The sequence below is a fragment of the Osmerus mordax genome, chromosome 4 (genome assembly GCF_038355195.1).
Source record: "Osmerus mordax isolate fOsmMor3 chromosome 4, fOsmMor3.pri, whole genome shotgun sequence".
NCBI classification, from domain to species: Eukaryota; Metazoa; Chordata; class Actinopteri; order Osmeriformes; family Osmeridae; genus Osmerus; species Osmerus mordax.
The window spans coordinates 17,159,678-17,185,471 of NC_090053.1; the positions used below are offsets into that span (position 1 = coordinate 17,159,678).

The 25,794-nt window shown below is 41.5% G+C and overlaps 2 protein-coding genes and 7 non-coding genes across 12 annotated transcripts; 5 read left to right on the forward strand and 4 right to left on the reverse strand.

The window, feature by feature from the left end:
• Positions 1-284: 284 nt before the first annotated feature.
• On the reverse strand, positions 285-5,999 carry zpd (zona pellucida glycoprotein d). 4 transcript variants are annotated; one of them, XM_067235221.1, is made up of 10 exons: positions 5,918-5,999; positions 3,325-3,373; positions 3,092-3,199; positions 2,765-2,973; positions 2,411-2,568; positions 2,034-2,160; positions 1,626-1,738; positions 854-1,037; positions 567-672; positions 285-432 (listed from the first exon to the last, which is right to left on the reverse strand). In XM_067235221.1, exons 3-10 carry the CDS (start codon positions 3,153-3,155, stop codon positions 302-304), a joined length of 1,092 nt encoding a protein of 363 aa, XP_067091322.1. In that variant the 5' UTR covers positions 3,156-3,199; positions 3,325-3,373; positions 5,918-5,999; the 3' UTR covers positions 285-301. The 4 variants fall into 4 exon arrangements, with proteins under 4 accessions (XP_067091322.1, XP_067091323.1, XP_067091321.1 ...); XM_067235222.1 differs by lacking the exon at positions 5,918-5,999 and adding an exon at positions 5,558-5,607; XM_067235220.1 differs by lacking the exon at positions 5,918-5,999 and adding an exon at positions 3,567-3,606.
• Positions 4,787-24,298, forward strand: vac14 (vac14 homolog (S. cerevisiae)). Its single transcript, XM_067235219.1, has 20 exons — positions 4,787-5,138; positions 5,236-5,360; positions 5,973-6,123; positions 6,501-6,668; positions 6,784-6,846; positions 7,805-7,912; positions 8,086-8,195; positions 9,760-9,881; positions 9,987-10,124; positions 10,333-10,470; positions 18,642-18,705; positions 20,013-20,157; positions 20,492-20,557; positions 20,734-20,869; positions 21,209-21,326; positions 21,604-21,778; positions 22,184-22,302; positions 22,482-22,561; positions 22,792-22,942; positions 23,122-24,298. The coding sequence occupies exons 2-20, from the start codon at positions 5,257-5,259 to the stop codon at positions 23,291-23,293; spliced, it is 2,328 nt and encodes a 775-aa protein (XP_067091320.1). The 5' UTR covers positions 4,787-5,138; positions 5,236-5,256; the 3' UTR covers positions 23,294-24,298.
• trnal-cag (transfer RNA leucine (anticodon CAG)) lies at positions 12,266-12,348 on the forward strand. The gene has a single exon. It is a non-coding gene; the product is annotated as a tRNA-Leu (tRNA).
• trnag-gcc (transfer RNA glycine (anticodon GCC)) lies at positions 12,712-12,782 on the reverse strand. Its single transcript has one exon. It is a non-coding gene; the product is annotated as a tRNA-Gly (tRNA).
• Positions 15,092-15,163, reverse strand: trnad-guc (transfer RNA aspartic acid (anticodon GUC)). Its single transcript has one exon. It is a non-coding gene; the product is annotated as a tRNA-Asp (tRNA).
• On the forward strand, positions 15,833-15,903 carry trnag-gcc (transfer RNA glycine (anticodon GCC)). Its single transcript has one exon. It is a non-coding gene; the product is annotated as a tRNA-Gly (tRNA).
• trnal-cag (transfer RNA leucine (anticodon CAG)) lies at positions 16,225-16,307 on the forward strand. The gene has a single exon. It is a non-coding gene; the product is annotated as a tRNA-Leu (tRNA).
• trnag-gcc (transfer RNA glycine (anticodon GCC)) lies at positions 16,762-16,832 on the reverse strand. The gene has a single exon. It is a non-coding gene; the product is annotated as a tRNA-Gly (tRNA).
• On the forward strand, positions 18,103-18,173 carry trnag-gcc (transfer RNA glycine (anticodon GCC)). The gene has a single exon. It is a non-coding gene; the product is annotated as a tRNA-Gly (tRNA).
• Positions 24,299-25,794: the final 1,496 nt, after the last annotated feature.

Consider the following 25,794-nt stretch of genomic DNA (forward strand, 5'->3'; position numbering starts at 1 on the left):
CATAGTAGGAAGGAGGATAGCATGCAGCAGAACAGTGATTTCTCTACTGGACAATAGACTTCCTGTGGAAAAAAAAAACAACCTTCTCTATGATAGAAGACTGACCACATGGACCACGTTGCCATCTGTTGACTGTTAAGAAGCATTACTGTTCAAGTTAAAATACAAATGACTTTTCCACTTTGACTTCTGGCATCTTGTGACCCCCAATAGTGGTTTACTTTATTAACGCAGCTCAAAACAATTACATTTAAATTAACCGTAATTTCCACTCAAACAAAATACAATCTCAATGTTTTATTCAATTCAGGTCGTTGTGGTGTAAGTGTGCCAGTCTGCGGTTGCCTGCCCTGGCAATGGTGATGATGATGATGAGGAAGATGCCGAGGACCCAAATCCCAGCCATTGGCAGCACAGTAGTCATCAACAAGTCTGGACCAGAGGAGCCATTTCAAGTTAATAATCATGAAACTATGTATTCATTTAGCAGACGCTTTTCTCCAAAGCAACGTACAGTAGGGGGGATTTAAACCTGCAACGTCTTGATCTGCAGTCAAATTGCTCACCAGATTTAAGACTCTCAGGCATCTTGAGTTTAATCGGCCCGTATGACAGTAGGCCTTGAGTGGGATCTCCCAGCACTGCCTCCCTCTTGGTGATAGTTTTGCACTCCTGTAAACAAGGAGTGTGTGGGGATGCATGTTAAGTGTGTGCATTTGGGGTGGGAAGGAAAGGTGTCATCAGTAAATAGTTTTTCCATTATCATCAAGTCTCCCTTTAAAATCAGCTTAAACTCGTGAGATATTTGGACCTCTTTCAATGCTACCAAGACCAAAAGATGAACCAAGCTCACAGGGATGCAGGGCTTTTCGTCATCAGGGGAACATAAGTGCACGATGCAGTGGAGGAAGAGGTCGTGAGGTTCAACTGTGAAGCGGAACATGTCAAAGCTGTATCGGATGGTAGAGCTCTGCCCGTTGCTGCCCGTCTGCTCAGGGGTCATACTCAAGAAGGTTGCCGTCTCGTCTTTCATACACCTGAGAGGGACAGCAACAGAGCAAGTGAGAGTGAGGTTAAACAGACAGCGAGACTGAACACAAGACAGTCACAGCAAAGTTAAACAATCTAATTTAGAGACCTCGAACTACTAAATCACAAACATCCAAATACATTTTCAAAAGCAAAGAGGCACTTAAATATTTCCACTTGTATATATTATATTACACACGGTATGGGGGACAGGGGGGATTGAACTAGCAACATCTTGGATCTGCAGTTAAATGCACTGAGCTATACTAATAATCATAGATTGTATTTGTAATGCACTTTACATTTGAAGCAAATCTCAGTGCTAAATATACCCATCCCCATACTCAAATGTTCACACAGTGCGTCATTAACACACAAATACCTGTACATGTTATAAAGCTTGTGGTGAAACCTATCCACTTCATAGTGTCTGGTTTGTCTACTCGCATGTTGACATCATGTACAATCATGTTCATTTAGCAGATACTCTTATCCAAAGCCACAGAGGCGCAGATTTGAACCTGCAAACCTCTAGATCTCTACCAATGAGCTATACCCATCTTCAGATAGATATGACCTGGAGTTTCCCCACTGACCCATTGTCTAGAAGGGTATGAACAGATCCTGTGCTGTTGGGCTCCAGGTCCTGGGTGACCCAGCACTCGTTCACCCGCAGAAGGAAGACGTCCTCTGGATCGGTCACTTTCACCTGGTTGAGATTAATAAAACACTTTACCTAGACGATGTGTAGAGGACTTATGACACAGACATCACATCTTGGACTGTCAAAGTACACACTTGGAACACGTTTAGACTGACTTGTAGATCAAGGATGAGGATTTGACCAATTGTTCATAAAGGATATGTAATCTGAAAATCATGGTCCTCAGATGACAGATTAGCAAACAATGACATTAGTGAATCAACATGTGTGCTGGTTAGTTGTCTTGCATTCGAGTGAGCAGGCCCAGGCTAGCCATGTCAGGTTGTTCCTTCAGCCTCACCTCCACGTACACCTTGTCTCTGAGGTGCACCATGGGAGTGCTTTGAAAGGGATCTGTGTACGTGTGGTCCGTGTATACAAGCATCTCCACTTTAGCCTCCTGTTCCTTAATGTGCACCAACGTTTCCCTGGTGGGATCCACAGGAAGGCAAACAGGACAACAGGGGTGCCAGCAGTTAGATATACACACCAAAACAGACAGGCAAAAGGAGATATGCAGTCAAACACTAGGGAAGACAGCCAATATTAGCAAAATGCGGAGCCAGACAGCAGAGCAAGTATGGAAAGCTGTGAGGCATTTCCACATCCATTTCCAGAAGAGTGAGGAGTTCAGTGTTTGTGTTTAAGGTGAATGTGATATTCCACCACAATCCTTACCTGGAATAGGGGCTGACTGGGTGTGCGAGGCTGACAGCGTGCCTGAAAGGGTAGATGCAGGTGTACACTATATTGATGAAGGGCTCTCTAATTATGTTTCCAAGGACTTGAGGGGAGGACATGAGGGTCAAGGAGTACGATATGTGAGTGGTGTTTTTCTGTGGGGTGGGAAAGGAGGGAAACAATGTCATATTACGAACCTGGGAGTGTAGTCACCCACAGCAGATACTCATGGACAGCCGGTTTTAAATGAATAATTTAAGGTGAACCCGTTCCTACACAGCTGTCACCACATCTAGTTACGTAGCTCACAGAAAAGGGAGGCTGTATAAGCCAAGCCTGGGAGAGAAATACCTCTAGTGGTTTTCCACCACAGGACAAGTACTGGTCCTCAGTTGTCCGAGCAAAGTAATAGGTAACTCCCAACACATTCGTTCTTTGAGCTGCACAAGACGCGTTGGGCAGGTGAAGGGATTCCAGAGGGACTTTATAGTATTGAAAGAATTCTTCTATCACGAAGACAGTGATGAAGTCTTTGCCACACATAACTTTAATGTCTACATCTGCAAGATGATGAACAAACTGTCATTCATAAATTCTAGGCCAAGAAGATATGGTTGTCAAATAAACTACACATTGTGGTGTCCAGCATTTTTTCCTCAACAAAAAACGTATCCTTACTTTTGTCACACAAGTCACCATAATAACCCGTCTTGCATTTGCAGATTTGTTTGTCTTGGGACATCAAACACCTAGTTTCATTGGTGCACTGAGCCACATTACATATACCTGGAAAAATATTTAAAAGGGATCAAACATCATTGGAAAAAATCTCAATCTAATGGTTGGTCAACTCATAATTTGACGTAGTTAACACCCGGTACAGTCCCTGCCACGTTATTTCCTTCTCTTACCAGTGACTTCATCCCAGGCGCAGCAAAATAACAGGAGGGTCAGAACCACCTGTAACACATCACCAGAAGTAGGCCTAACTTAGAGTACATTTTAGTCGTTTGGTAGGCTACCATATACAATTTGAGTGTTATACTGTAACATTTGTTTTCCATAATTTAATAACTAGACGGAATTTGTCATGTAAAATGACTGCATTAGGCCTACTTTGCGAAGTTTAACACGAGGCCTACAAACTACACACCTGCATGTTGCCATTTTCGTCCATTTTAAGTCAATATAGGCCTTTAGTCGTTGTGTCATACAGATTACGGTTTTGCAATCGAATAGAAAATTGTCTTTATGTTAATTACAGGACAACGGGGTGCACGTGCAAGCCGGATGAACACCTGCTCGAATTATCCTCAGCGAATACGCCTTCACATTGTCACTTAAAGTAGCCTACATATCACAACGATTGGTTGTTCAGAAACTTCTAGTTAATCAATTAAAGCAAGTTATAGATTTGCCAAAGTGTGCAACTCAACTGTTCTTTGTGTAACTACATTTAATGTAGTTGTCAACGCCAAATTTCAGGGCTCAAAAGTTTTGTAAAACATTTGGCATGAGATTACCATACCTCTCAACGTTTGGGTTAAAACAGGGAGAACTCCGGCCAACGGGGGCATGCTGGTGATGTTTTCTGATTGGCATTTAACTCTGTTTAACTCGAGACAACTATCATTTCACTATGCCTGTGCCTGGTTCATTAAAAGTATAGCGGGACAAGTTATCTCTTACTTCTCAGCGTGAGAAATAGTTGAAATGCGACTCGAGAGCCCTGTATCTCATAACAAGTATGTGAAACACATGCAATGTATACGTTTTTCAGTATACGTGCCATGCTCTAACATGTAGATGTTTGTGCCAAATAATGCCTATATAGGCCCAACTGAAAAAAGTTGGCCTAACATTTCAAACACGTAAACAAATGTATTTGTTTACGTTTAGTTAGCTGTTTGTGTATTCAAAGTAAATTTGCACTTTTCTTTAAGATTCCACCAAAATCACTAGAACATACTTGTGATCATACATTAGCCCTTTGGGTGTGTGTGTGATCAGATGGTTTTAACCGTCCCCTCTTTATTTGAGCTGCCTTCAACATATGGCAAATGCTCCAACTTAAACCGTTGACAAACGCTCGATGCTAATCAACTAAGATATTATTATTTTTCATTTCCTTGCTTTTGCAACTTTGGGCTCATAACCTCTGAAAGGTAGGTTTTGGGCCACGCCAAGCTGCATGCGACCTAGGCTGCAAAACGTTTATCCATTTTCACAAAACGATACGTAGAGTCAGTGAACGCAGCCCGGATCGCAAGCTCGGTATTTGACTATGCTACCCGACAAGGAAATCATGTGAGCCGGGAAATATAGCTACATGATCAAGGCATTGATATATTGTCTTTATCCTGTCCTCGAGACTATAACAACATCTCGTCCACGCACTCTTGTCACAGGTTACTCAAATTCCGAAAGGGGTGATATAAATAGGTTAAAATAGCACGCTAGTTGAAAGCTAAATCAAGGATGTTAGTATAGTTAAGTGAATGTTATTTCGTAACCCGAGCTATTAGCTATCTAAAATAATCGTTGGCGTTGTAACAGTATCCAACCATTAGTTTATAAATCCTCAAGTGCACGTGTTGATAAGTTTAGGTGTTGTGTAGCTATTGTTTCACTTTGTGTCGAACGCGAATAGATGGATGTTGCCAACATCTGAGTGATGCAGTTCTTCTACGAATACATCAAAACATTTAAACTAGACAGACTTTAGGTAAAACGATTTTGAATTCTTGAACATTTCCTTGCACAAGTTGTTTCTAATTGACATCGTGAAGAGGACTTCTGTACCTGAGCTAATTCTCACATAGATCACCCGCATCAATTTGATAATGAACACCGAGAAGGACTTCTCGCCTTTGACACCCAACATCGTTAGAGCTCTGAATGACAAACTATACGAAAAGAGGAAGGTTGCTGCACTCGAGATAGAAAAGTAAGTTGTCTCTTGCGCATTTGATCAAGTTGAAACCTGAAAAGGTTTTTTTGTGTGTAGATTTGAAAGGACTATACTGCCTGTCACGTATGCTGTCCTGTTTCAAATTCCTATCGTCTGCTACAAATTATTGAGTCTTTGATATTGTAAAACTACTACAAGTAGTTGAGGACAAAACATGTCCTCAACTTCCTTACCCAGAGACTGCATGGGTGGGCAGAACTCCTATCTCCTGAGAACTCATGTGACCATCTGCCATGACATAATGTTCAATGCTAACAGTAATTCCCAGAAATGCTGTGAAGGGAAAGCTATTTTGTTCACCCGCTCCCTGAATGTGTTGCTAAATACGAATCTTTCACTTGGTTGCATTTCTGTCTGGAACAGTTTCTGTTTCTGTATTTAGGTGCCATTCTTGTCTAGTCATATGAGGCTGATTTACTTGGGGCCTGTTGTCAATTTCTGTCTAATCACCTCTTCTCTACCTGTGTATATACTCAATCTTATATGTAACATTCCACCCAGAATGTCAGTAAAAAAGAAAATGATTAACTTACATTAATTTGGGATAGTTCTTTTAAACAGCTCTGGCTGTCTTGTCTCTTTCACCAGGCTGGTGAGAGAGTTTGTGGCGCAGAATAACTCTACTCAGATCAGACATGTTATCCAGATCCTGGCCTCAGAGTTTGCCCTGTCCCAGCACCCTCACAGCCGCAAGGGAGGGCTCATTGGCCTGGCAGCCTGCTCAATCGCCCTGGGCAAGGTAGGCCCGTCTCAGTCCCATTCAGGTGTAACCAAGTTGAATTGGATAAACTCACTTCTCAGTATAAATACTGCCCATCCACACTAAAGCTACCTTTCGGTGGTCTAGCTGGTAAAAGCGTTGTTTATGAGAGGAGGTCTTTGCATGCGTAAATCACGAGTGCCCTGAGTTCTAACTAGGGGTGGGCAACAGAGGGAAGAAATTGCTGACAAGCAATGCAATGACACCTGTGACACATTCACAGCTTAACATCATAAGGAATGGACCTGAATGTGCATTTTTATGTTTGTGTGTGTGTATACCCACCCGTCCAACGTGTGTTCTTTGTGAGTTTACTTGCTATTTCCACATGTAAACGTGTGTTTGTGTGTGTGCAGGACTCGGGGCTGTACCTAAAGGAGCTGATTGAGCCAGTGCTCACATGTTTCAATGACTCAGACAGCCGTCTGCGCTACTACGCCTGCGAGGCTCTCTACAACATAGTGAAGGTGGCCAGAGGGGCTGTGCTGCCTCACTTCAACGTGCTCTTTGATGGACTTAGCAAGGTGAATGTTGCTAAGAATGTCTAGACAACTGACAATCTATAGCGACATCTCTATGCGACATCTTTAGAAGATGATGATTATATTGATTGTTGTTGTTGTCGTTGTCGTCTTCCAGTTGGCAGCGGACCCAGATCCCAACGTGAAGAGTGGCTCGGAGCTCCTCGACAGACTCTTGAAGGTGAGCTATCTGAACCAGCAGGGCTGATTGACAGTATTTGCAAATAGTAATTGGTCCGATGAAGTTACAGACAAAACAAAAAACTACTGATAAGTCCCTCAATTGCGCCAGCTGTGAAGCAAATCAATGCACCTCAGTGACTTGCATGTGATTTATGTATGTTGATCCAGTCCTACGATTAAAAACACTGAATATCTAATCTGCTATATCCTACTGAAGCGAAAATCTGATGGTCTTTCATCTAGCACAGGGTATAGAATAGAACTGTACTGGAAAGTGCAATGTCAATATATTATCTTGGACTGCATGGTCTGGGGGAAGGAATGCTCTACAATGTGTAGAAAAAAAATTAAAATGAAAAGTTTATAGGCAATTACAGTAGTCCTGAATTGGCCACTTTTAGGATTATTATCCTCGCTGGAGTAAAAGGGATCTGGATTACTGTTTAGTTATAGCTGCAAGGAAGTACCCATTAGAGGAACACAAACAATACACACCTACATATACAATAATCTGTTTATATACAGTAAATTATTCATCATATGCACACACAAACTTTAATATGCACAGACATTCATTGTGAAAAGCATTGGCAAAGTGAGACCGCTCTGTAGTGCCATTTAACTGGACTTTTTCATGTTCTTTGTACAGTATGTTGATTTGTGTGGAACTAGATAAAGCTTGAGTGGGCAGCTAGATAAGACAGAAGATTATCTAACAGCATGTGATACCTACTGGTTACACAGCTATAAAATTGGTTACACATAGTTAGCTGTATCATGTAGCAAATATTCCTGTTTTACAAAGCTGTGAGATATCAGGAACAAAAATGTCTCTTCGAATTGCATTACAATTTATTAATTTGCGATTATGGTTTTTCAAACCTAATATACATTAGACCTTTTGAATCTGTTAATATTTGAACATCTTGTGGTGTTGAATCCATGTTTGTTTCCAGGACATTGTGACAGAGAGTAACAAGTTTGACTTGGTGGCCTTCGTGCCTCTGTTGCGTGAGAGGATCTACTCCAACAACCAGTACGCTCGTCAGTTCATCATCTCCTGGGTGAGTACATACATGGCTGGAATTACAAAATAAACTAAATGTTGTGTTTGTATCTAATCCGATCTCAAGTTTGTAAAGAGATATGACTGTGGTTGTGTTGGACGGAGAAAGAATATGTTTTTCTGCTCTGCTAGTCCTTTTAATCCCTGGCTGGTCATCTCTCCCATGTCTAGATCCTGGTTCTGGAGTCTGTCCCAGACATCAACCTGCTTGATTACCTTCCTGAGATCCTGGATGGCCTTTTCCAGATCCTCGGAGACAACGGCAAGGAGATTCGAAGGACGTAAGATACTGTTATCTATTTCTCTTTTCTTGTCTTTTATGTGCACAGACCAACAACTTGCATGACCACGATAACATTCCTGAGGGAACACTTTCCTAATTGTACCAAAATCATATCATACAAACAATATTTTTGATTGAAGCTTGAACAACATCCTTCCCTCTGTCCCACAAAACAGACAAACGTGTATGTTCTGTGTTATGTATTAAAAACAACCAACTGTTTTATATGGTGAGCTGTGTTTTGTGAAAAGCCTCAAAATAATGGAAGTTCAAATGACTACCAAATCCTAATTCAAATCGATACACAAACAAGGTGTATTATGTAGTACTGTACAATGTTGTATGATGTAGTACAGGAGCCGTACAATGCTGTAACAGGTGTAGTAGCTGTGTACTGGAATAAACCTTGTTTGTGAATTGATAGTTGTGTTGTGGTGGCCATTTGAATTCTCTTTCCTTTGAGGCTTTTCACAAACCATAACTAGGCACATAAAACCAGCTGCTGTTGTTCTTGATTGGCTGGTAGGTGGCATTTAAAGGCAGGGTATCTCATGTGTTTAAAAAATCACATTGTCATATTTGCCTAAATAAACGTCACATCTTAATAGCAACCAATACATCTAAAGGTTTGAGGGTAATATTAAATCAATCCGACATCTGTGGGCGTCGCAGGACTGTAATAAACACTAGAAATCATTAAGACCGTTCCGAGACTAATGATTGGACGGGCTGTCTGTCTACCCAGCTACCTGCACGCACTCTGCCCCTGCACTCAATGCGCGTTACTTGAGTTTTGAGGGAATCGCTTTGAAGGGAGGGGGTGTGATATTTTGGTTTGAATCGTGTCAAATAGAAGCTAAAATAGCTAGCATTACACAACTTGCCGAACCCAGCTTTAACTCAATAGGTTATAACTTGAGACAGCTCTCAACACGGCAGAAAACTTACCTTTGTATGCCTGCGCTTCGTTAATTTTAGCGAGACAAGTTAGGCCTGATAATTTTTTGACTACTATTGGCATAATTTTATCTGACGTTTTATTTATTTATTTATGCAGTTTCAGTTGCTCTATTAAATTGTTTCAGTAATCTAGTGGTATTGACATTGTTTCTGAAAGTATTTATCGTGGGTTGAAATGAATTGCCACAAACCATGAAGCTAGAGCTAACTACATCTAGCAAATGTAGCTCTTTATGTCAGAGCTAGCTAGTCTAGCTGTCCGTCGATCTTCTCTGATCAACCAGAGGGCCTAATCAATGGAAATGTAAGTTTGCTGGCCAAAATAGATGGCGCTAACTTGGTTTAAGACTGACAAGTCCGACAACAGGCAGATAATGTAATATGTCTATCAATGCCAGTAAGCGTGAGTTGTTGGTAAGGTATTTTGACAGCTATGAGTTCGTTTAAGTTGTCTTGTCATTCCTCGAAACGTTGTCCGTGGCAGGCAAGCTAGCAAACTAGCTAGCTAGCTAGCCTGGTGTGGCGGGCTCGGCTTCTTACTTTAAACAGTTCCATCGTCGGTTTGATCAGTCCCAGTCCGACCCTGTCTGTACCCCACACAGGTGTGAGGTGGTGTTGGGGGAGTTCCTGAAGGAGATCAAGAAAACTCCCTCCAGCGTGAAGTTTGCAGAGATGGCCAACATCCTGGTCATCCACTGCCAGGTGTCTGACGAGTCCAAACTAAGTAAGGGACATTGTGTATCTTTCTGTCTGCTACTTTTGTTCATACTGTTACTCATTGGTCTTATGCCCTTATCTTCCCCTTTTCTCATTCTCCCCTCTCTCCTAGCCAATGACCTGATCCAGCTGACAGCTATGACATGGATGAGGGAGTTCATTCAGCTGGCAGGCAGGGTGGTTTTGCCCTACTCCTCTGGCATCCTGACTGCTGTTCTCCCCTGCCTCTCCTACGACGACCGCAAGAAGAGTATCCTTCTCTCTGACATTTCTTTCCATTCACATACTCCATATTAGCCGCTAGAAGTTGTAATGCGGAGGAATAATAAAAAATAAAAAATGTTTTCACCGATAAAAAAAACTAAAACATTTCAGCTTTCGGGTTTAGATGGTTTCAGAGTTGTGTTATCACTAATTGCATATGATTCAGGTTGTGGTTCTTAAGCACTCCTGTCCAGGCACCAAGGAAGCTGCCAGTGCCTGCAACCACAGTCTGATGAAGCTGGTGACCCCAGAGGATGATGAAGATGAAGAGGATGGAGTAAGCACTCCTCCGAAACAGGACAGCCCACCCAAGACAGCGGCAGACGGCAACGGTGAGTGGTTTTCTCTAATTGGGGTGTGCTTGCCTTGGGCGAGCACAAACTATTGTTCTCTCTCATATATATTATTATTATTTTCCCACTCCTAAGGATTCCTCAATATTTGGACCACATAGACAACAGTTCGGATGTAAAAATGTTCGTCTTGGTCTCGATTGCGTTGCTTCTATTCCAGTAACCCAACATTCCAAGCATTCCATTCTGATAGGCTTACTTACAGCTCAAGAATACATTTCATTTAGCTTTCTGTATGCGGGGAATAGCATAACAGAGATGAGGTTTTAGTAGCCTAGCTAAGGTGGGGGCGGATTAGAGCAGTGGTAAATAAAATAGTCTGCATTTAAGGGTGTGTTCACACTTGGCAGGTTTGGTTCGATGAAAACAAACTTTGATGCGATTGCTCTGTTAGCGAACCAGGACTATAGGCTATAATTAAAAATGTTGGTCCAGACTAAGGGATCCAAGAGAACCAAACTAAAAGTGTGAACACGACAGTCAAAACTCCTCCAACGATGAGCAGTAGCCTAATTAGAAACTAGCATAGAGTTTTGTCCCCATTTCGTGTTGATGTGCACAAGCCACAGTCCAATTTATTGTTCAGGGAGCAAACATTTGAGAGCAGGATAAACGGGACAGCAATCAGAGATTGTAGCTTCTAGCTTAGAAGTTCCAGACTAATATGCTACACTTCTCTCATTTTTGCAATACTTGGACCGTGCCCTGTCAGTAAATAAAGAACAACTTTTTTGCCAGGATAGCTGGATCTATCAGGTCCTTGAATGTTTATGAGACAATTTCAATAGGTCCTTCATAGATCTAATGATTGCAAACTATAGTTTGAGTATCCACTAATTTGCCTTACATACGTTGATTAGCCAATAAAATCACCAATGAAAATTGACAATGATTCGTTAGACTCATGTTTGAATACATGCAAAAATGCTTTTATTAGTTACGTTTGTCTGCTTTACAAAACATAGCTTATTTGCAATCTTAAATTATTGTGGCCGCTCTAAAATAATGGGACATAAGAATTGCGCTTATAATCTGAATCAGAATGGGATTTATTCGCCATCAAAGTTTGCACAGACAAGGAATTTGCTTTGGCAGGAAGGTGCATACAATAAACATATAGGGACCTAAAATGTAAATATGTGGACTATCTATACTAGGGGTACATAAACTAGCAGTACTAAGTGGAATTAGAATTAAATAAAATATATCTCTCCATTCACTGTAGGAGCCATTATACCAATGTCTACAGACAAATGTATGTGAAACAAATGCACGTCGTATAATTAAATTCTTGTTATCATTTTACACGTGTATATACTATACATATTAGGTATATTTATACACTATATATATTAAACTTTGTCTGAATATCAGAAGACTCACAAACGGGAGCCCTTGAAACATCTGCTGATAGAAAAGAGAATATCAGCCTTGGAATGTAAGAAACGCAAAATAGCCTCAGGATCAAAATGACCCCTCTCGCTTCTAGTGTTAACGGGTCCTAAAGATGTTCAAATCAAAGGAATGAATCTGGTCAAAACTTTTCTTGTTGAAAGTGGTTGTTGGCTTTAGGGATGTTTTTTAAGTCATTAGTGGTTTAATTTGGGACACAGTGTTGTCTGTGGAGTCAATTGATGCAAATTTGATGAACATCTTGCATTGGCTGGTAATGGAATCCGAGATTTAATATATTTTGCAATAATTGCTGTAGACTAATGCTAGTACCCATTAGGTATGTCTTCACAGTCCCCAGTGTTAGGATGATTGCCTATCAGTCAGGATGGCCGAGCGGTCTAAGGCGCTGCGTTCAGGTCGCAGTCTCCTCTGGAGGCGTGGGTTCAAATCCCACTTCTGACAGTACTTTTTTGTTCAGGTTATGGAATTAATTTAAGGCTACATACAGGCCGGTGCCTCCATAGTAATGTCTGTAGTAAGATATAAAATAGCATCCAATGTGAATTCAGTGGTAGAATCCCCACCACACAGGACGCCAGGGCTCCAATACATTTCCTTTATGTAGCTAGTTGTGTGTTCCGGCTGTCTAGTAAAAGTTGACAACTAACTAATAGTTTGGCAGTTGATTTGAGTATACATATATGGGTGTCCACACGCACAATTTGCAATTACTCTAGAAATGATACCCTCTCATTACAATTGTTACTACAGTTATGATCGAGTATTTTGAATGATATCACAAAACGAGTGTTAAAAAGAGTCTCATGCATTGGCCGGGAATCGAACCCGGGCCTCCCGCGTGGCAGGCGAGAATTCTACCACTGAACCACCAATGCTTAGATTCTTGATTTTTTTACCCTGGCAATTTCAAAATAAGTGGGAAGAAGTAAGTAAGAAGGAGTGAGGAGCAGTAGTTGTGGGAAAGGTGGAGGAGGAGGGGTGAGGGAGCGAAGAAGGAGGAAGGGTGGTTGTTGGAAAGTGGGAGGTGTCTTCAGTGTATTTTTTTAGGGAGGAGTTAGAAACAGAGCTGGTAGCTTTGTGTAAAGCTGGTTGGGATGATTGCTTGGTCCTGCAGTTATATTAGATCTCAACCCTTTCATTTTGATGAATGGAGTCTTTATTCATATAAACAATTGTATTGTAATAAAAACATGTACTGCCTTAAACGCCTGGGTGAGTAGGCTATTTGCTCTTTGTGCTTCCAAAGTAGTTTTTACGAGAGAATTGTTTATATTAAACCCTTTAGACAAGAAGTTTGCCATCTGTTTTCTTTAACCCTTGTGTTATCTTCGGGTCATTCTGACCCATCAGTCATTGTGACCCACCGTCGTATTGCGACAAATTTACCTCATACAAAAACAAAGTGAAGCATTTTCTTTTAACCGTTGGGCTGTCTCAGACCCCCCACATTGCAAAGGTTAATAAAATAAAATTATTTTTATTTGTTTTTTGTATTGGGTAAACGCAACGATGGTTCGTAATGAACCTTTGGGTCATGTGACCCGAAGGCAGCACAAGGGTTAAAATAGTTTGATCATTACAGAATAGCTAACTAACAATGAAACTCCTACAGTCAAGGGCGAAATAGTCAATCACACATTGGTGGGGTCAGCTGGGGACTTTCTGTATTGGCACATACATTTTTATTTTAGTTTTTATCAAAATAAAAGATGAATGTTTGTCATTGTACAACACAACAAGGCCTTTTATTCCATCTGATCGTCAAACCAACATATACTCACTAATGATTCTAGCAGTGTTTCCCACACATAGACTAATTCGTGGCGGTGCGCCACAGAATCAACACCGGCCGCCACATATTGTGTTTCGTCAACAACAACAAAAATTACACTATTTAGGTAAAAACACGCAGCGTATTCGTTCAGCTGCATTTCCTTTCCCTGCTCTCCCTCCGTCTCTCCGTCTTTCTCACATAAGCACAATCACAACGTCAGCACACGTTAGCAACGATGCATACCTACGCCGTTCTAGTAAGACCGACAGCTATATCAGTGAGCCTTCCGCATTAGTGCCATAGCTAAGGTCAAGGAAAGTTGAGGCTACTTTTCGCTAGGTACCTACGGACATAATCGAAGGTTCCCCTTCGTTCTTTTGGTGAGAAGTCTCAGGAGCTAGCTACTTACCCGGCGTCATGGAGCCGACCAGTTAAATAGTTATTTAGCACTAGCGTCGCTACCTGCATATGCAGGTATTTGTTTGTTGTTGTTGATTTTGTGAATTATTTCGACCCCGTAGCAACATATCCACAGACAGGCCTACTAACACCGTAGCAACATGTCCACAGACAGGCCTACTAACACCATAGCAACATGTCCACAGACAGGCCTACTAACACCATAGCAACATGTCCACAGACAGGCCTACTAACACCATAGCAACATGTCCACAGACAGGCCTACTAACACCATAGCAACATGTCCACAGACAGAGGTAGACAGTAGGTACTGTGTGTGCGACCATTTTTATAACAGACTTTTGAGTAGCTACAACTGGAACGCACTTAGTGTTAAATCTTTTTATTAGTGAATAGAATAAGAGAAAAACAAAACTAAAAAACATTATTGCATTAAAGTGATAGATTAGTTTGCATAAATGAAAGCGATCTAGCATAAGAAGTCGGGAAAGTTTTGATTATCGTAACATTACAAGGGATGAGAGAGGAAATGTTGTGACTTAAGAAATCAGGGAGTCGGGCTAGTAATCCGAAGATTGCCAGTTTGATTCCCGGTCATGCCAACTGACGTTGTGTCCTTGGGCAAGGCACTTCACCCTACTTGCTTCGGGGAGAATGTCCCTGTACTTACTGTAAGTCGCTCTGGATAAGAGCGTCTGCTAAATGTAAATGTAAGAAATTTATAGTTTATCCCAAAATAAAACAACACTCGCCTTAATTCGCCTTTCATGGCGAATAATACTGATTCTGATTCCATATTCATATGACAAAAGGATGTTAGGCAGAATGCTGCATCAGTTAATAAGTTACTTGTTAGTAAAGTGAAGTAAATAGTGAATGGCATTGTCTTGACGATTGGTCAATCAATCGTTAGATTAGTCGATTATCAAAATAATTGTTTGTTGCAGCCCTAGCCTACAGTACTAACTTAAGGAAAATCAAAAAGTAGCTCTCCCCGTCGGGGAATTGAACCCCGGTCTCCCGCGTGACAGGCGGGGATACTGACCACTATACTAACGAGGAGCTGTTGAGAATGTGAAAAGGTTAAGATATTGTTTTTAAGTAGATTCCAGTGAAGATGCAGTTTTTCTGTGGTTATTCAAATCCTTGTATATCATATAAGTAGAAAATCATGTCATTAAATTACATTTTACATTTTTTGTGTTTTACAGATGACAACTGTGTTGTAGTTGTGTTTACTGTTTGCCGCCTTTGTTTACAATTTTGCAGCACAAGTGCATCACAGTGCAAAACATTTTTATTGACTGAGAATGTGTTTAGAGTTTTGCCAAAAGAGTGTTTGATACGACAAATGGGTTTAGGCCACTGAACATTTAATTTAGAGAATGGGGTTTAGTGTTTTAGCAATTGTGAAAAACTGTAATGGCACACAGAAGACCAACAGCATGTCTGTTCATATTATGTAGTTTTCCAATCAACAGTATTTTCTAGAAACTGCACCAAGGGGTTAAAAGCAGTTTCTTGGCAAAGAGTTTCTCTTTGAATCGTATAGTTGATGACAATTTAAACTAGTTTAACGCCCGTTGGCATAAATAAATAATTATACATTTATTATATAGTTATTTCCTGTATCTATAGTTAGATAATTATTTGTGTTTAACCCCAGTGATTGTCCCCTGTGGCATGTTAAGTATGATAGTAGTCGGCAGTGTTGCTGGGTCCAGCATCTGAGCATTGGTGGTTCAGTGGTAGAATTCTCGCCTGCCACGCGGGAGGCCCGGGTTCGATTCCCGGCCAATGCATGAGGCTTTTTTGGCACTTGATTTGTGTAATTAACACTCACTACACCTACATAAACATAGCTGTAGTAACAATTGTAACTGGGGAAATTCAGATATCAACTGCTAAACTATAAATTGAGACATGGAAAAATAGAGTTGCAATGCATAGCAGAATTCTACCACTGAACCACCAATCCTTAGATGTCTAAATATTTGTAAACAGAGTTTAATGTCACCGCTGAGTCAACAAGCTCATTATCTTTCAGGCAAGATACAAGTGTAAAATCATCAATAAACCCATCATATGGGATTTGGAACACATTTTGGCACTTACTTTCACCAGTCAGGATGGCCGAGCGGTCTAAGGCGCTGCGTTCAGGTCGCAGTCTCCTCTGGAGGCGTGGGTTCAAATCCCACTTCTGACAAGAATTTTCTTTAATTACAAAACTATAACGGTATACGTGATCAAATTGGTGGCACACACACAATTCCTGGAATTATAGATAGGGCACAGTGCCCGTGATGATGTCGTTGACACACACAAAAATGTCTGGAATTATAAATAGATGCCCATGATGCAGCTGGAGATGACAGTTCTTCTCAGTGGCTTTGGTAAAATTCTCTGTCACCTCTGAAGTATGTGTTCAACCTAATCTTTTGTAGTCACTTATGCACATCATAAAAGCAATTTATCATTATTTAAAACAAACACATTCATACAAATGATAATGTAGCTGATAATGTAACAGCCTGCTGTTACATTGTCAATTGATTATATTTTTGTTGATCAAAATGGTATTGGTTCTCAGTGGTTCTCAGTAATAATGACAGATTCCTGTCATTAATAGAGATAGAATACAAGTATTAAAAAGAGTCTCATGCATTGGCCGGGAATCGAACCCGGGCCTCCCGCGTGGCAGGCGAGAATTCTACCACTGAACCACCAATGCTTAGATGTCTAAATACTAAGAATTTCAGCATTTTAAACAAAAACACATGTAGGGCAGTTTAGAAGGCTACTGAGACGGCACATTTGTCATTATGTAGTTAAGGCATCGGTGCATTCGAGGACCGATTCAAGCTAATTTTTCACGGTTCAGGTTTTATGCACCCTGCATGTCCTGGAAAGGGCAGCTGCAGTCCCAATCAAGCTTACAAATTTTAAGAATGAAATTCAAGATGTACTTTTACAATCCACAGTGGCCAGTTGTTCAGAAGTGATTTGATCGGATTTTGGCTATTTGGATTGGATGAAATCTTGACAATGGGTTGTTCAAAATCAAAAAAGGATTCTGAAAGTGGATTAGATCACGTAATCCAGTCTTGGTTTTGATCTGGATCAAACCTTCAATATGTGTTGTTCAAAACGTTTTAGCAGGATTGGGATAGCTTTGATCTAAAAAATCTAGATCATTCTGATCCCAGCAGAAGGGTGGATTCAAGGTGGATTCAGGAACAAAATGTAATAAAACTTTAAATTGGTCAAATGAAACTGTATTTGTATCATGTAATTCATATAAATGTATTTATATGTAAGAGCAGAAGTACAGATTATTCTGGCAGAGGAACAAATCACTCTTTCCCAACTTCAGCAAACCAAGAGCCCGCCTCTTAAAAGGATAGTTTCAAAAAGCTGGTCTCTCGACAACCGAAGACTAACTTTGAAAGTTCTTTAATTTTGTTAACTATAGGACATTTAGCCTTTGTCAGATTTTGAAATACATGCTCAAAATATTCACATTGTATTTGTGAAGAATGTATATTTGTTTGTTTCAATTGTTGGTGGGTCAGATGATGGCTTGGACTGTTTGGATTGTTTTATTTTGACTTTTTCTGTGTCTTCAAATCAAAACACTTAAAAATGACCCAATGCTGGCCATTGAACCTGTTCTTTACTTGGCTAGCCTACTACATTGGCCTACATTGTTATACATAGTCTCATCTACAACACTGGGAATCCGAATTTGGTCATCTTGAAAAGTTTGTATCTGGATGACGGTTATCCAATCTAATGTTGCTTTGAAAACCAGTAAAAATGTAAAATGGATTGCCTGATCCTGGACAGCAAAACATGGGATTTTAAAATCCAGATAATTCTGATCCAGATTAAACTTTCTGAACAACTGGCCCCTGAGGTTATTTGCAAACTCACTCACAACCTTCGTGTGTTGTTAGACTTTAGTTTGAATCCCCTATAATGCATTGTGCTTTTATGACAACGCATTGGTGGTTCAGTGGTAGAATTCTCGCCTGCCACGCGGGAGGCCCGGGTTCGATTCCCGGCCAATGCATGTCTATGTTTTGTTGTTTTATTTTATTTATTTTAACCTTTATTTAACCAGGAGAGTCCCATTGAAATTAAAAATCTACTTTTCAAGGGAGACCTGGCCAAGACTGGCAGCAACATAAAAACACATAGTTACAGACAGAAGAGAAGTTAAAAAAACTAAAAGTTAAGAGTAACATGAAAACAGTTCATTTAAAACATTGACATTTTTGGGAACCTGCCTAAATATTTTCATTTTCGATTTAAAAGCAGTGTGGTATCAGTTATTTGAGTTTTAAATCATTCTGCAACATATTCCATGATAAGGGTGCACAACACATAAAAGCCCTTTTTCCCATTTCCGTTCTGGCATTTGGGACAAATGTGTATGCCAATATGTTATTTGTACATTTCATCATGTCGGTGTCCGCTAGAGCATTTTACTTGAATTAGTCAAGGATTTTTATTTTGTATCTTTCCTGTCTGGTTTCAGATGTATTGAACGCGTCACAGGAGTCTGTTGGTTTTAGTAACATCTGCTTCTTTACTCCTACAAGGTAAGTATTTGCTTCATCAGATTTGTCATTGTCCGGCCTTTGTCAATGTCAGGTTTGGCATTCATTTGTTAACTGACCTTTTCTCACTAAGCTAGCATTCAAGATGTATTCCTTTTGAATGACCCCATTAGTTGGTTAACAAGCAATTAACTTATTTTTTGGGCTATTTTTTCCCTTTGAGGCCAAGAAAGATGCTACAAAAGCCTTTATATCGCTCCACTGTTGCCACGGTGACCCCTCGCCAGGGTTTGACGAGTACCACTGTCCATCTCCAACTCTCTCATAAGTACTACATAGATGTTAACGGTTCAAGCCCTACCCTACTGCTCATAGAATACTGTCGTAGTGCTAATTGCCCCTCTAGTATGCTTCCCCAGTGTTGTGTGGTGCCTTAGTGAAGTGAGATGGCAAAGTTCTATCTACCTTGAGGGCTGAAGGGGTATCCCAACATAAGCTTTTATATTTTGTACTTAATTTAGTAAATTATGTTTTTTCCATTCCAAATGAGAAGCCTTTATATCGCTCCACTGTTGCCACGGTGACCCCTCGCCAGGGTTTGACGAGTACCACTGTCCATCTCCAACTCTCTCATAAGTACTACATAGATGTTAACGGTTCAAGCCCAACCCTACTGCTCATAGAATACTGTCCTAGTGCTAATTGCCCCTCTAGTATGCTTCCCCAGTGTTGTGTGGTGCCTTAGTGAAGTGAGATGGCAAAGTTCTATCTACCTTGAGGGCTGAAGGGGTATCCCAACATAAGCTTTTATATTTTGTACTTAATTTAGTAAATTATGGTTTTTCCATTCCAAATGAGAGGACATTACCAGACCATGTGTCACTGCTTCCCAAGTGTCTGCATACTGCCCTTAACTGACCGCAAATGATCACTCGTCATAAATCAAATATAAATGTAATTTAATACAGCTATCCTAATATAACGTAAACTTTGGGCCTGCGGATACATCCATGTAACTGACAGATGGTGACCCATACCTAGCCATACTCAACACTACACCTGAATCCCACATTAACTGGACATTTTTGTTGATTTATGATGACTTCAGATGTGTCTGACCCAACTCTACTGAATTTCCCCCAGACTGGTGATAGACTCATATGTAAACCTTCAATTAAAGTTCCTCTCGGCATGGATCATTTGCTTAAACAATCAGGACACTGACCCTGCTTTGTCGATATTTCTCTCTCCTTCCCACATTCTCTCTCTATCCTATCCTTCTCTGTCCTTCCCACATTCTTTCTCTATCCTATCTGTTTCTCTCTCTTCTTCCCTCCATCTCCCCCCAGTGTGGAGCGCTCCCAGGTCAGTCTGGACCTGGATGGTATTGTCCAGGTATTGGACAGACACCTGCATGATTCTTCTACTGGCATGATGACCCGTATTTCTGTGCTAAAATGGCTCTACCACCTGTACATCAAGACACCACGCAAGGTTAGCATCTCCTGATAGCACCTCTACCACCTCAGGGTTTGTATCTCTTGATATTATCTTTACTACCTCAGGGTTAGTGTCTAGATAGTAACTACCACCTCAAGGTTAATAGCTCTAGTCATTGTAAGGGGAATGCCAGTTTCTCCACTGGACTGTGTTCAAATTTGTGCCTGCTTGTTATTCTACAATTATTTTTCAAAACATGTACTTTATAATTATATACTCTGTAAGACAATCCTTCACACCTCCTAAACAACCCCTTTTTTGATAACTTGTGGCATGGACAGAACAAGCATTTCTCAATTTCATCCATCTGTCTGTTTTTACAATGTAGATGTTCCGGCATACAGACAGCCTGTTTCCCATGTTGCTGAAGACTCTCTCCGATGAGTCTGATGAGGTTAGTACAGTACAACAGACCATTTTAGTGCAAAGCTCTGAGGCTCTGATTTGTTTTGTGGGTTGCTTTTTACAACTCTTAATTTTACTTCAAACATTGTTTTGATTACTTAATGACTTTTTCATTGGAATGTCCCCTTAAACAATGTTCCTTATGCAACCGGACCTCGTCCCCAGGTGATTCTGAAAGATCTGGAGGTTCTGGCAGAGATTGCCTCTTCTCCTGCCGGCCAGACCGACGCGACAGGGTCATGTGACAGCAAACTGGAGCTGCAGGTTCCAGGGGGGAGCAAGGCTGGGCAGCAGCCAACAGGTGAGTAGAGAGACTGGGTCGCAAGCAAGAAAGGAAACAGTCTGGATGAGGGAGAAAACAGACTGATTAAAAGGGAAGTGGACTGACACAGACTGTGTGCACATGTGCATCTTTTTAACAGAAAGATTGCTAGTTCGAATCCCAAGCCAGGCTACACAGCCAATTTTAAAATGTTACTTTATCACTAAAGATAATGTTTATATGAAATGTCAACACAAGTAAACAATTTGACATTTTCTGTGTACCAAAAATGAAGCAGCTACATTGGCATCTGAGGGATTGGCATCAAAGTTAGAAATGATAACTTCAGCCATGTCCCCCTTCTTCCCCCTTCTGCAGACTCTTCTCCCTCCACCCCCAGCATGAACTCCTACTTCTACAAGTTCATGATCAACCTGCTGAAGCGCTTCAGTTTGGAGAGGAAGCTGCTGGAGAACAGAGGCGCCTTCATCATCAGGTAGATACGCACAACGAGACAGCACCACAGACTGAATGTGAAGTTAGCTGAGTGGGTTCCTTTGGCGCTGAGATCACGTTTGTAAGTCAAATGTATAGTTTCAGACAAAGGGGTCTTGCATTGTAATTAAATGATCAATAATAATGTGTTCAATTAGCAGACACTTTTATCCAATCTGACTACTCCTTTGTAATCTAAGTACTTATCAGTTATCCTCACAACACAAGAAGTTGTGTGTGTGTGACTGTATACATGATCTACCTTTCTGTCTCTCTAGGCAGCTGTGCCTTCTGCTGCACGCTGAGAACATCTTCCATTCCATGGCTGACATCTTGCTGAAGGAGGAGGACCTGAAGTTTGCCTCCACCATGGTCCAGACCCTCAATACCATCCTGCTCACCTCAGCCGAGCTCTTCCAGCTACGCAACCAGCTCAAGGACCTGCGCACACAGGTCACCACACACACCCTGCCCAGAGTGGTGCAACTATTGTTGTACATTATATATGAGAAATCCCTCAATCTCATACGATATGAGATTGAGGGATTTCCCTCAAATGTTACTATGTAGTTAAAAGATTTCAATTGCTTTGATACTCCAATGCCGGCCTCAACATATTGTCCATAATTATTGAGAATGTGTTTATTAAATCATTGCGTTCGGACCGAATGCACTGATTGGACGGGCTGTTTACCTGTTGTCCTCCAGTAGTCAGGCTGGGTTTGAAGGGAGGGGGTGGGGATATTTTTGTTTGGATACTTTCATACTCAAGCCAAAATTGCTAGTTTTGCTAAATTTACCTACCCGGCCTTTTAAGATGTTTGATGTGTGTAGTGATGCGAGTGTTGCCCCCTGCAGGAGAGCTGTGCGTTGTTCTGCTGTCTGTACCGTTCCTGGTGTCACAACCCTGTTGCCACGGTTTCCCTCTGCTTCCTGACCCAGAACTATAAACACGCTTACGATCTTATCCAGAAGTTGTATCCTTCCTCGTCTGGATCCAGTCCAGAACCCTACACCTAACATGTTTCCAAATTCCTTTAAGGAAAAAAACCTTCTGTGGCTGTTGGTATTTTCCCCTTTATTATGTTAAATCTAATTTAATCCATGTTTAACGAGATGTAGACCATGCAGTGTTCCTTGACAGTAGTGTGTGTAGTGGAGACCTAGAGGTGACTGTTGATTTCCTCATGGAGGTGGATAAGCTGGTGCAGCTGATAGAGAGCCCCATTTTCACCTGTGAGTCTTACTGTCACATATACACTTTTCTTTTAAATCTCTACCAAACACACACACACGCATTTGTCAACATGGTCCACGTGAAAAAGAATTTGGCGTTCACTGGTGTGAAATGCCACAAAAAAGGGGGGAATCCCAGGGGAAATCCCCGTACGGATATATACGTTTAACTGTGCTATCGAGTCCCTAATCCTCACTGACGTTCACCCTCCCTTCTCACCCTGGCCCAGACCTTCGTCTGCAGCTGCTCGACGTGGAGAACAACCCCTACCTGATCAAGGCTCTGTACGGCCTCCTGATGCTCCTTCCCCAGAGCCAGGCCTTCCAGCTGCTCTCCCATCGTCTGCGCTGCGTCCCCAACCCCGAACTCATGAGGACTGTGTACGTACAACACACACACACTTGGTCTGATATACTGTGGTAGGCCTGAATAAGACAAGACACATTGGCTAAATGAAACAGTGCTTATAGAGAGTCAACACCTTTCCTGACATTTTCATGACGGGCGTTTAAAGGCTGCTAAATCGCCTAAATGAAGTCATGTCTGTCTGTGTCTGTAGGGATGAATCAAAATATGTTGAAGCCAAGCCAGTAATGTCCAAGCGTGCGGCTCAGGCCCACATGGACTACAGAGAGCTGCTGCAACACTTTGACCGCGTCCAGAGCAAACACCTGGAGGTCCGACACCAGCGATCGGGACGGGCAGAGCAAGGCGACAGGAAACTGCTATGATGTCATCAACACCAACCCTGAGCCCCTGAGGCCGGGGTGTGAGTTACTCGGTTGAGCCCCCCCCCCCCCCCCCCCCCATTCCAACGCATGCAGATCGGGACACAAACACATACTCAAGTTATAGAAACCAAACTGTAGGGCACTGGCTTGCATACGCAGGGCAGGAGAGGGAAGATCTATTTTCTACAACAGATTTCAGGCATGCTCTACTCTCTTTGAAGGATGTTCAATTGTGTTTTTTTTTTTTTTTCAGTTACGGGCTGTTTTTTGAAGTGCTTTGTGTTTGAGATGTTGTTAATGAGATACTGAGTTGTTTAAAAGTGCGCACATTAAGACACACACAACTGCTGCAATTGCACAGCATGCAAACCTGTATGTTTATCCTGGCACTCAGGCCTTGAAATAGCCCTGTTTCTTCTTAAATGTAGATCAGAGAACCTTGACATCTTCAACAAAGTTTTTGAACCATATTAGCTAAAGATAAGAGGAGATGCTGCCTCTAACAACGGCAAACTTGTGGTTACCCTCTCTGGCTTCATATTAATGTATCTTTAAATTCCATTGTGGTCTTCTATCTGACAGTCCTCTCTCCCCTCCCTACCTTAATTTCAAGCCTCTTTCCATAATCTCCCCCTTTATCTCACCCATTCCTCACTATCCCACCTTCCTGTAAGTGTAGTGCAAGGTAAAGCTTACATAATTGTTTGTCCTCTCCTTTTAAGGTAAAGAAGCTCTGAACTTGCCCACTTGAAAACATGCTCCTCAACACAGCTTGGGCCGGTCAGTAATCGGTGTCTTTCCAATGACAGTAGGAGAGAAGGAGGCCTCTTTAGATTGAAACACAGTCCATTAATTCATTGTGCACCTGAGCAGCCAGTCAACTCCCTCAGTGGCTGCTGTGCAGCCAGCTTGTATTCTCTCATTTCTTCCCTCATCTGCTTCCTGTAATGCCTTGTGTAGAAAGACTAAGGAGTTAGGAGTAATCTCAAATAAAGTGGACCATGTTGAAAACTGACCCATGTCTATTTATTTTTGTGTCTGTGGTGCCAGTGTCACACACAACCTGTTTTCTGTATTTCGTAAGTCTGTAGAGTCATACTTTAAAGTGTACTGTCAACGAATATACTCTGTTGAGGATGGTTATTGGTCAAGATCAGTGGTTTTCCATGTAACTGCAGATCAGCGCAGGACATGAGGGGGAAAGTATACTGCTATACAGGAAACTCAACTGTTACTTCTCAAAATGTGTGAAACATATCTAACACAAATCTGATTTACATAGTTTATTCTTCTGATATTTATCTCACAGTTATGCCACACTCACCTCTTCATACCAGCCTCTCCTTGCAGAACAACCAAGATGTCCATGGTTGGACCTTAAACGACAAATTCACCAAGTAAAATCATTTATTCTAGCACGAGTGAAGGGGTTAGTCTTGGTACTAATAGTGATTGGTAAACTACAGTCCAGTACAGTTAGTTATGGTTGAAGACACTCTTGCATAAGAAAACGTAACTCTTATTTTTGATTTGATGTGAAATTAGTATTGTCACTTAGAATGAGCCCTACTTGAGATGAAACCTGCATTGAACGGTTCCATTCTGTGATAGTTGCAAAAATATATACTTTGATGTTGATCATCAAAATTAAAAGTTTGAGACATCTACTACAGTGCATACCAAGCAATCGTCACAACCAGCTTTACACATAAATATACCGTTTCTCACCCCTCCCAAAAAAGACACTTCCCCCTTCTGTGCGGATGAAATATTGGCCGAGTACTACTGTCACGATACATTTACCATACGTGAGTTACATAGCGAACTTCATAAAGTGTTCGCTAAAGATGTGGCCTGCGTGGTAGGTGAGAATTCTACCACTGAACCACCAATGCTTTGATTCTCCACTTACTTCACCCTGGAATCTTAATGAGGAGGGTGTGGCCGGGGCATGGGCTCGGCATGGGCCCGAAAACTCCCTAAAACGTTTCCCATTCATTCTCAATGGTAGTCCTAAACTAGCCTGGCTCTGCCCTCCTACGTACTTCCGCTCAATTTTGATTTTGCTTCTGTACTAGGTCTGGGATTTTGGTGTATTAGTCGGTTTTTGGAAACAACATTTTTGTAGGTCCAATCAGCGAACAGAGGGAGTGGCTGAGAATGATGACGTGGATGTCGTTCGCTAGTTTGAGTTTTAGTTCAGTAATGGCGGCGGAGTCGCTGACGAATATCCACAATTTAAAGCTGGAGCAAGAACAATCTTTGCTAAGTTTTGTTGGTGGCCATGATGTTGTGGCCCTCCTCCCCACGGGGTTCGGGAAAAGTTTGATTTTCCAGCTACCGCAGCTAGTTCCGTTACAGTAGTGGTGAAGGAGTTGGCTAAGGCGAACGCTAGCGATTGGTTATGGCAGATCAGAGTGGCTCTGGGCAGATCCAATAGTTTTAAACTTCATCACAGTACCCGCCTTCAAGGAAGTTAACACTTGTCAATGGAGCGATCC

What these genes read in the sequence shown, in the direction of transcription:
- vac14 (XM_067235219.1), top strand. Translation starts at nt 5,257, where the DNA reads ATGAACACCGAGAAGGACTTCTCGCCTTTGACACCCAACATCGTTAGA. An exon ending in TCCTCGACAGACTCTTGAAG is followed by an intron (nt 6,847 to 7,804) that starts GTGAGCTATCTG and finishes GTTTGTTTCCAG; the next exon opens with GACATTGTGACAGAGAGTAA. An exon ending in CCCGAACTCATGAGGACTGT is followed by an intron (nt 22,943 to 23,121) that starts GTACGTACAACA and finishes CTGTGTCTGTAG; the next exon opens with GGATGAATCAAAATATGTTG.
- zpd (XM_067235220.1), bottom strand. Translation starts at nt 3,590, where the DNA reads ATGGACGAAAATGGCAACATGCAG. An exon ending in ACGAAAATGGCAACATGCAG is followed by an intron (nt 3,374 to 3,566) that starts GTGTGTAGTTTG and finishes GATGTGTTACAG; the next exon opens with GTGGTTCTGACCCTCCTGTT. An exon ending in CGCCTGGGATGAAGTCACTG is followed by an intron (nt 3,200 to 3,324) that starts GTAAGAGAAGGA and finishes ATATTTTTCCAG; the next exon opens with GTATATGTAATGTGGCTCAG.